This window comes from Pseudoliparis swirei, chromosome 21, assembly GCF_029220125.1.
Source record: "Pseudoliparis swirei isolate HS2019 ecotype Mariana Trench chromosome 21, NWPU_hadal_v1, whole genome shotgun sequence".
NCBI lineage: Eukaryota > Metazoa > Chordata > Actinopteri > Perciformes > Liparidae > Pseudoliparis > Pseudoliparis swirei.
Window position 1 is genome coordinate 10,755,964 of NC_079408.1, and position 11,189 is coordinate 10,767,152.

Consider the following 11,189-nt stretch of genomic DNA (forward strand, 5'->3'; position numbering starts at 1 on the left):
GGAGATTTATTTTAAAATCAAATCAAAATTACAGTCTTTTGGACTGAGTACCTTGCCAATAAATACTCGGGTTCCCCACTATAAATGAGCATTTTACTGTACATTAACAACTTAATAGTCCGACTGTGTAACATTCTTAATTACTATTAGTCCCTTTATGCCTAATTTCATCAGCAAATATGAATCATACATTTGAATAGAATGGAACGAAATCATGAAAATAAGAAATTAAATAGCTTAAATTTCAACTGAAGGACAGAGCACTACTGCTATAGTATAATTTGTCTGGTGCGATACTACCAGAGTTGCTGAGACCCCTACTCCTCTGATGATAATCCTGCTTTTCCATTTGCACTTTGAGATGATAAGGCTGTATGTACACAATAAACGCCCCGCACAAGAATGGTATTCCACAGCGAGGTTGAGCAGGGCTCAGGTCAGTGTGGAGGATTGTGGGGAACGGTCTAAAGGGCAGCTGCCTAATGAAGCGCTGACAAGCTGATACATGCAGGGCACCCATCGTTGTATCCACATGATGTGTGCTTAATAATATGTCTCCGAGGTTCATGGGGATGCTTTTGATCACCGGTGGTGCGCCGCCCCTTAAGATATCAGAGTGCAAGCGCAATTCTCAGATCCTCCCTATCGAGTGGGCTGGATACCAACATGTGGAGAGCATGCCGATAGGTCAGCTGCATCACGAAATCGGAAGAAGTCACGTTGTCTGCATTGGTGTGTGCATTTTAATGTTTAATTCATCCCTTGGGTTTTAGCCAATCTAAGTGTGTGTATGTTTCAACGATTTTATTTGTATTTATTTATATTATTTGCTAAACCCTTGTGTTGCCTTCGGGTCATTTTGACCCGATTCAATATTTAACCCTCCTGTCGCCTTCGGGTCAATTTGACCCGATTCAATGTTTAATGTCGGTGTTCTTTCGGGAGTCAACAAACAAACATAAAGCACCTCACACTTAAACTTGGAAACAATATTAATTCTAATAATTTTCTGGAGATTTTAATAGCTGGGGTCATATTGACCTCAAGGGTAAAATATGTTAGTACATATAAAGGTAACAGGAGGGTTAAACATTGAATCGGGTCATATTGACCCGAAGGCGACAGGAGGGTGAAACATTGAATCGGGTCAAATTGACCCGAAGGCAACACAAGGGTTAACTCTTGTTTTAGACCACAAAGCTAACAAATGCCTAATCTAACGTACACCTAGTCGCAGGAGGCAGGAGCCACTGAGCATGGTCACATAATGATATTGCAGATGTAAGTCAACATCACCTTGGCATGATTATAAAAGTCCCATTAAAGCGACAATTGTTGCATTCTTAATAATAATGTGTATTAAATAAGCATTCCCATATACAATTAATGCAAAGTTTCATAAATCTTGCTCTGTTGCTCTTCAACTTCAAGTCATGTTTAACTAAAGGGACTCTGCTCCCCACGGGGTCCATTCATTGTTCGTCTCAGTATCGGCACAGAGCCTCACTTTCACTCTCACTCCCTCAGGGATTGTGTCGGCATGCAGTTTAGTCACCTTATCTCTAATTGCCACTCAGGGAGCCTCTGACTCTCGTTGCTTGTTGCTCTGTACTAGCCCACAATGGACATTTCCATAAGTAAATCCAACATAAGGGAATTAATTAGGCAGAAAACAATGGGTCATAAGAGTGCTAACGACAGAATAACAAGGCGCAGAGTCTTAGTTGGAACTCACCAGACGTTGCATTCAACTGGGAAGATGCAGAATGCGAATTAGCTTTAGAGCTTCGCTGTGGCATATTTTCATGTGTGACAATATTTTATGTCGGGGCATATTGTTCATGTTGTAAAGCTATACCAGTAGAGCATGTTGACACATTTCCAAAACTGCGGCTGTTCGACGCCATTGGTAGTATATTATATAATAAGTAATGCAGAGAGGATATTAACGCTCTGAGTTTCTTGTTCCTTTGATAGTTAGCTTTTAAGTTTTCATACGTTGTCGGCCCTCCACAACGCCAAGAGGCAAAGGAATCGACAGAGGATTTGGAATCTTATATAATCTTTTATGATAGCGCCGATCAAACTGGCATTGTGGATGCAGCTACCTTGCTTGAGGATCTGGATTCTACAGCACAAGATCTGTCTGTGTACTGATTTCAAGTAATGTATTGGTTTGTCAGATGAAGCTAATTGGCAACCGTGTCTAATTTATTATTTGATTACCTGACTAAAAAAATAATCAATATTATAGAATCCTTTTTTCCTTCAGTTATTTCAGTCATGCAGAGGCCTCTTCCCTAATCTACACCCTTAAAAGCAATTTATGTCTCTTTTGGCTGTTTTGCTTGACACAAATTGACGCTTTCTTTGACATTTGGTGCAGACGATTGTGTTGAAACCTATTATTACCTCAAAAAGTTGAGCCAGTTCTCGGCAGTGTCGATGTACTGTTGAAGTCAAGCTGCTTTTGCTTCCAGGTGCTTGTCGCTCACCTTCTCCTCTAGCTCACCACATCCAGAGAATAGAAGACCAATTATAGTTTGTCATCTTTTTTGCCTTTCGTCTCGTCTCTTCCTTCCAGTGCACCATCTTATTATTAATCGCCATGGTGTGATCACAGAAGAAAAGAAATGTTCATTATTTAGATGACCAGCCGTGAGCAATTTGGCACTAGCATGGCATGCATGTTTGCAATTACAGACAACTAAGCCTGTTGTCGAGCTCTTGTGTCCTTAGATGTCTGTCAAAAAGTTCCCATACAATTATTTTCCACTTTCACTGACGCTGAAAATGTCTATTTATTTCTATATACGAATTTCAAGGCGGATTCATTTTGTTCCCAATCTGGGTCATGTCAATGATTAGGAACAACCCTAATTTTTTTTAATGTTCTTTTGTCCATGGGTCAGATAAAACAAAACTCTCTCCCTCTTGTTACCTGAGAGGACAAAAGTGTTCCCTTCATATAAGCGCTGTAAAGATAGTACATATTGGTACCAGTTTCTATTTTCTATTTATTATATGAGCTGAGGTTAAACTTCAAAAACTCACACCCGTGGCAAAATAAAATGAAGCTCCTAAATACTCAAATATTTAACAAGCCAAAATGCGTACGAGCTAATTGTGGCTTCCTGTTCTAGATTTGGTGACGGCTACACGGTGATTGTGAAGGTCGGTGGCTCTTCTCCTGCATTGAAGCCGGTAGAGGAGTTCGTCCAGCAGTCCTTCGTGGGCAGCGTCCTGAAGGAGACGCATCACAACACTCTGCAGTATCACTTCCCGTACGCACAGGGGGCTTTGGCCAACATCTTCAGCCAGTTCACCCGGCATCAGCAGAGGCTGGGTGTGGAGGACTACTCCGTGTCCCAGACCACGCTCGATCAGGTAAGGCCCCAACAAATCAATGTTATTTCTCCAACTAAATATACTGTTCCTTTGACCAGTATCATTCCATTGTTACTACTATACAAATGTATTCATCAATCATCTACTATCGGAAACTTTAGCAATATATTTACAAAACATGTTGATAAGGCTTTACCCACACGGTAAATGGCTTGTGGTTATGCATTGGGGACCTGGCAGGCTATTAAAAGAACAAAAGGAGCATACAAAAACCATGCACTTGGTTATTTCCAAAGGTTTATTCTCAGCAAAGAGTTGGTGATGGCATATTCTTGTATCCAGATGTACTGTAATGTTGTATTCTTGATATGAGAACATCAGTATTTGCTGATGTATGCCTGTACAGTAGCAGGGGATGCACAATTAGACTCCACATTTCACTTCTGACATGAGCAACATTTAGACTGCAGAGTGTCCGTGGCCGTGTTCATTGTCCCACTGTAATTCTGTGGGCTGCCAGCTCAGTTTAACACATCATTAGAGCAAGTGTCAGTGCCTGCAGCATTTTAAGTGCTCTCAGTTAAAGTAAAGTCTGCTCAGTTCAGGATAAGATTTAAGCTCTATCATTGCCTACGCTTTGTCCTCTCCCATTTAGGCTGTCAGACTGACCAATGAGGACTACACCGAGTGTGTGTAGCCAAGATAGTTCAGCCGCCAGGTCCCAGTATTGATCAAGAATCTGGACCGAGGTCTCTTCTTTTATTTTTTATATATATATATATATATAAAGCTCCCCCATCCAGTGGCTGTTTTTTATTATTTCCAGTCCAAGTGCACTAGCTAGACCCCCTGATTGGTGAGATAAACTGAGCCCTGGCAGGTTACGGGCTGTCTTCACCTTGTGTTTTTCAAATGGCCTCAGGGACCTGATGCAATCAGACGCTCAGAGGAAAGTGTGTCTGGTCTTGCAAGCCCACCATTAACTCAGCAACAGTAGACCAGGTGGGAGATGACCTCTGAGTGGTCCACTCTACATGGGGTTCAAAAGGGTGTGTGTGTGGTGTGTGTGTGTGTGGGGGGGGTGGATTTAAAAACTAAATTCATTGGTGTATATTAATCAAATTATGTGATATAAAGAATTCCATGAATGCATTTAATTATCATCTTGATCTCCCTGCAGAAAACCTCAAATTGAAGTTAAAACCATCTTTTGTAACATTATTTCAGTCGAATATGCCCTTCAGAGAAAGAAAGGTGAAGGGATTTATTCGTTAAGCTAAATGCTTTAACTGAGCCCGGTTTACATACTGGTTGGTTTCTTTTCAGTGTTTCTAACAGAACTCACGGGTCATTGGTGTTCGGTCGTACTGCCGCCTCCAACCGTGTGTGATTTTTGTTTTAACATTTTCGTCAACTAACCCCACATTGTGCGCTGGTCAATATTTACCAGATAAAAGGTAGTAAATAAATCATACTTTGACCAGGAGGTCACGTTATTAAAACATAAAGGGGAGGACTGGAGAACCTGTGGAGACTCAGACTGTCACCTTCCAGCTGGTGATTTATAGAGAGGAGCCTTGACCTATAGTATAACACAAGACGTGCACTACAATTAATATTGATCCACACAGCCTGCAGCTCAGGCGTAACACTGATGGCCGAGACCGAGCAGAGCAGATGAAGCTTTTGAAAGGAAAAGTGACTTTCTAAACTGTCTTATGGGAGCAGATTGTCTGGAAGGACTGTGTTGCTTTATGTGTTGACAACGGTCCACATTCAACCTTTTAGTTACATTTTAAATGTGGTCCTATATAACAAAAAATGTATTTAATCTTAATAACAATATAGTTGCATAACACACTCTATGATAATACTAATTTAAGTCCTCTTTATAACCCTAAGATCTAATGGGACACAAACCCATCCTGTCTATTACTTTTTTTAAATAATTAAGTTATACCGTGCTATCTGAAATCCTTTCCCTCATGAGAAGCTCTCATGCTTTCAAAGTGAGTGTGATATTAAGCAGCAGAGCATGAACATGTGAATAACGTGTAAGAAAAGATAAATGTAATTCTGCAAAAGCTCCTTTGACGTACAGAAGAGGTTTATTGGGTGATTCACGCCCTTGCCCTCCTATGTTCTGCCTCAACAGGCATTAAATAAACACCTAAATGTAATGAATGCCTGCATCCATCTGTTAAGAAAACAGCACTCACCTGCACCATTCAGGTCACGAGTGGTTGGCTGAATACAGAAAGTGTCGATTATGAGGAAAGTCGCAACACAAAGCCATGAATTCATTGCGTGGTAGCCATATATTATGATTTCATACAGAAACTTAAATACAAACAGTACTTTTGAATTATATTGCAAAACTATACAGCCTTGACTCTGAATATGAAATGCTTCGCATGCCTCAGCACCTGAATTGAATTGAATTGAATCAAGCCAGTGGCAGGGTCAGAGGTCGAAAGAGATGGGTGGAGGCTGAGTGTGTTGCTCCTGTCATTCTTATCCTCCAACTCATTCTCCCCTGATAAGATGCCTTGACAACTATGACCTTGATGCATACTGCTGATGGTCTGATATCACACACAGAAACATACTTCAGCCTCAGGCCTTCTGCAGCCATAGCTTGTTCTTCCATGACAAAGTAGTCTGCTGTTTTACTTTTAACACAACCAACTCGCCAGCAGCTCCACGAGCTCTGAGGTCAAGAAGTTCTACATATGTAGGCACCAAATTCCAATTACATGGAACAAACAGTACTTGTATTTGTCTGGGGGGGGGGGGGGAATAAAACGTGTTTTTGGTTGTACAGTACACAAAGTTGCAAACGCCTGTTTTACATCGGCGTGAACAACGGACGATAATCTGTGCATTACGAATCCTGAATGGAAGCAACTAATCGGATTCAATGAAATCCCTAGTTCAAACAATCTGACTCCTTAGTAAAAAGCTGAATTTCCCATTGCGTATTACTACCACCAAGCAGCCCTTGAGCGATGCCTTTAACTCCTCCACTATCGCTACACAGCAAGCTCCTCTATGTTCTCCCTACGGGTTTTCTTCGGGTTCTCGCTACAGTCCAAAGGCATGCAGGCAAGGTTAATTGTTTACTCTAAATTGTCGATAAGAGTGAATGGAAGCGTGAATGGTTGTCAGTCTCTCGTGTCCACCCCCCCGTGCCCTACCTCTGCCCTATGTTAGCTGGGATACGGCTCCGGCCCACACTCGACCCCGAGGAGAATAAGTGGTGCTTCAGGCTTTGTCTACTGGGTTGCTTCCAAGAGTGACTTTGGACCAGTGTTTTCCTGTTTGCTCAGTAGACCTATTCTGGATGGAAATAATAATAATACTAGAACCATGTTGTCAAGGCTGTGAGCAGGACTGTATGTCTGATGGCCAATACCAAACTGTCACACGTGTTACTGCCATGCACCCAAGATGTACTTTACAAATTAGATTATAATAAAGCACCAGTAAACTGTACGAATGTACAGTTTGTACAAGTTCATGTTTCTCAAAATGTCTGACTAATATGTAAAGGTTACGATGTGAATACTAAAGCAAACCAATGCCTCCTGTCCACCTTTTTGCTGCAGCAGCAGTGACAACGGTAATACTTCAGAGTAAAAGGCAAACCTCTCCCTTTGTTCAGAAAACAAAGTTTTCTATGTTTAGACTTTTACTTCATCATTAACATTACATTTAAAGGGAACAGATTCTATGAATCGGCTCATTAAAAACCGAAGCTTCAAAGGCTGAGAGGGTAGATCCTTCTTACCCCGTTTTAATTAGCTGAGTCTCTCAAAAACAAAAGCCTGAAAGGGCACTACTGTTTATTCCTGTTCATCTATGCCCTATCACAGGTATTTAATTTCCATCCCATCCCATTTAATTTGTTGGCGATGCAGCTATGAAAAAACATTTATTTTGAATTGGTCTGGATAATGTTTTTTCCTCCATTGGGAATTTAAATACAATCTATTAGTTCGCATATCCTTTTACATTCACACAGCCACTACACATCTTATAATGAAAAAGCAATGCTCTTATCATTTTTTATGACCCTTTTTGATGCTTTTTTCCTGTGGGGTAAAACATTTTGTGTGGCTTTATCGCAACCGACAGCTAATGCTAAGAGAATAACAAGCCTAGACTACTTACTGTTTATGACAAAATACACACCGCTTTTTATGAATGCCATAGGATTGATTTCTTCTGACATTAAATGGGTATCACAGAGAGAAGAATGATTGTTTTATTCTCTTTCTCAGCTGGTCAAAGATGTCAAACTGGCATTCACTGTGTGAGCCGAGATGCTTACTTGATGCTCCATAGCCCTCGTCTGCCAACTCATTCACATGCACCCCATTGTCTCCACTGCTATTTCTGTTTGTTTTTGAGGCAGAGGGTGGGGGGGGAGCAATGCGATGGGTAGAGAAATGTCCACAGGCCCTTCAGCCTTGTGTGTATTCTACGTGTTTTATCTTGCGTTTGACTTTAAGTACCTTCTTCTCCTCGTTCTTATTCCAGGTCTTTGTTAACTTTGCGAAGCACCAGCACGGGGAGGAGAACTCTCAGGCCTATGACAACGCAGTGGACACTTCAGATGAGATGCCAATGAAGTCTATGAAGACCTCCCAAGAAGCAGAGATGGCATAACACCCATTATACACATGATACACATTACAATGACAGCGATATACTTCAATCAAGCTTAAATTAGTGTCATTTCCAACAGCAGAAGAATGGGCTCAACCTTTTTGCTCGGCATTGTTTAGTCGCTGAGACCACCCATGACTGGCATTGGTCAACGACGTCATGTACTGTACTTGTTTGTGTTGTTTCTATAACCACCCTTGCATAACCGTCCCTAACACAACTCATCTCCATCTCAAGTTACAGTGAGTTTACACTGCAAAATCGTTTATGCTCTCGGGCGTTCTGTATAGCCTTCAAATATTTATTCTCCTGCAGATCACACTTTGGTCAGTTAATGCTGTCTCTGCAAAGTCAACACCATAGACGATAGAATATGGATGTAGTCTCCATAACCTCTCCCACAGGTCTCTGAAGAGCTGTTGCAAAGCCCAGAGTCTGCGCCTCAGGCGGTCTCCATCTTGGGCAAAGAGGTGGCTCGTCGGAGGAACTGAAGTTACAGCGAGGGAACGGGTACGGCACCCACCTGCCCTCAATCACGTTCAGCTTTAGGCCTTAATATAATTCAAACGGGTGTGTTGTATAAAGAGTTAACCCCCGTACAGATGAAAGATGATGCAAACAAGTTTGCTCAAGTTTCGGTTGGGATAATTCTGTCCTCCCAAACATATCAGTAGGGACACGACCCTACCGGTCGCATGCAGACCTAGATCCTTCTATTCCATTTCAGATGTCAGCTTTAGTTTGGAATATATTGCTGACCTCAGCATAGTGGAGGAGAGTGGAAGGACCAAATAATCTTCCAAAAGCATCTTACTTTGCACAATATTTAGAACACCTCAGGGTTGAACTTCAAATGTAATTATGTTTGAGATATTTAGTTGTTTATAATGATCATATTCTGAAATGCAAAACGGTGGAATAGAGAGGAGCTTGCCCTGATGTTTTAGATAGGTTACATACATATACATATCGATACATACCTACATGTAAGAATGTTTAACAACTCATTGATACACAGTTAGGTCTAACCTCATATTGTAATTTTCTAAAAGGTACGTCAATGATTGATTTTGCTAAAAAAAGAAAGAGGTTATAATAGCAACTCTGTGTGATGTGCTGCCTTTCAACACTTGAATGAGCCTCCAATCGGCTGTAGATGGTGTTTAATCAAAGACATTGAGGTTTACAGCAGCGGAACGATGAGTCAACCAGCTGTTAAAACATGTTGGGTCTGCAAGAAAGACAACACATCCCATGTGTGCTTACAGATGACTCATTTCTAGAGCCTTTGTGACTGTAACTGCAGTTACAGTCACACATGTTGTCACAATGTGCCTTTTAAACATGTGTGGAAAGCCTTTGGAAATCAATGGGCCCAAGCAGCACGTCTTGTTTTCTATGTTAAAGAAATACTTCACCACAAAACTATTTGCATATCAGTTACTCACCGTGTGAGATCATGAGTTCTTGAAGAAATACATGTTTGGGAAATAGTGAGCATACAACTAGATCAATGGGACTTATTCTGCACGAGTGGTGTGGGAGTTTGTAAAGCGATGTTGTAATATAGTAAAGACGGGATGAGTAATTGATTTTAAAACAGTCATTTTGTGGGTGAAGTGTAACTTTCAGATGTGTAAAATGATATTGATGTAAGACCACCTTAAGTTCCTGTTCTATCAAGTTTACAATTTACATAAATGCAATCCAAAATGATAATGTTTCTAATTTTTGGGAAACTGTAATATAGAATTTATGTCATCAATGTTTTAATACAATTACACAACCTATCTGTAATATGTGCAATCTTGCCTCAGGAATATCTCCATTGAAATGTAGAGAATGGTTCATAGCTCGATTATTTTCAACATTACCTTCTGTACTGTAACAGTGAGAGGCCGTAATGGCCTTTGATTATAAACCTGACGCTGCTCACATTACTTTGCACTTAGTCCAGAATGTGAATCCTTTCTCAGTTCATGCCTCACCAGTTTATTTTGAGAACTTGACGTCATTGTTCTGCTGTGCTCAGATGACTGTCATGCCGGTTGCAAAGAATAATAAATCCTATCTCCACTGAATCCTGCCAAGACAAATTAAACATTTGCACAAATTGTAATGTGACTTGGACTCACAGTTTTGCACATTGCTTTATTTGCACAGAGAGTTCCACTTTCTACATGCGGTTTTATTGTCTTTCTTTTCACTCCTTTGTGTCTTTCACTTTGAGTGTCGCGTTAGGCTGCAGACTCCATCACACGTCCATCCTTTAACTGAGACCATGGGATGCCAGATACTGATTGCACCAGAGTGGGAAAGGCATTTTGTATTTCACATTTAGTGGGGTAGGAGGGATATTTTGTCTGCCAGATGCCTGAGGATGAATTGGTTTTCTTGTCAAACTATATTACACGGATACTTTTACTGTGTTTCTTTTGTTATGTTCCTTTTATTGCAGCAAATTCAAAACCAGTATTCCTTCTGTTAGTTTTCTTTCGATCTTGTTTATATATCACAACATATCTCGCTCTTGTTTTGAAACAGCTCTCCTAACAATAATTTGTGTTTCTGTGATTTTAAATACATTTCCAACACTGATATCCTGTTTTTTCCTTCTGGATTAGACAGTCAACATTTTTCTGCTCTACTTTTCCTTCTAAATTATAGAGATACATTATGTATTTTTTATTTTCCCTCAGCTACACATGTGTTTGTTTGTGTTTCTTGGGAGTGGCAGTCCGGGGGGTTTGAGGATAGCTGCCATCCTCTGTAAGTTTCTGTCTTTCACCCGGCTGAAGTATTTACTTCCTATCTTCCTGGCTTGCATGCACATCTGAATAAAAGAGATCGATGATGTCTCACAGCTATACTTTAATTCACTTATTTTAACAAGTATGTGTCGTGTTTTATTTCTTAAAGTTTTAATGACTTACTCAGTTGTGTCAATATTGTGCAAGATGTACAAATCACCAGTCTGAATGGAAGAAAAATCATTAATACAATATTAATTGTGTGATATAAAGACACTTAATTACAAATGGAATAGGCTATATATACAATATAATTTAATTTGATACGCAACATTATTACTTTCCTTAAGATTATTGTTGTGGATAGCTTGCTTTCAAGGGCCATTAACTGTCTATAGGAATTAGCAAATCCTCATATTG

The 11,189-nt window shown here is 40.3% G+C and overlaps 1 protein-coding gene across 1 annotated transcript in view; it reads left to right on the forward strand.

The window, feature by feature from the left end:
- Positions 1 to 10,779, forward strand: part of LOC130211863 (phospholipid-transporting ATPase ABCA1-like) — a 132,937-nt gene extending 122,158 nt beyond the window's left edge. The window contains exons 48-49 of the mRNA XM_056442884.1: positions 3,144 to 3,387; positions 7,891 to 10,779. Of these exons, the coding sequence (XP_056298859.1) occupies positions 3,144 to 3,387; positions 7,891 to 8,019 (373 nt within the window). The 3' untranslated portion in view covers positions 8,020 to 10,779. The remainder of the gene's footprint in view (positions 1 to 3,143; positions 3,388 to 7,890) is intronic.
- The last annotated feature ends 410 nt before the right edge of the window (positions 10,780 to 11,189 follow it).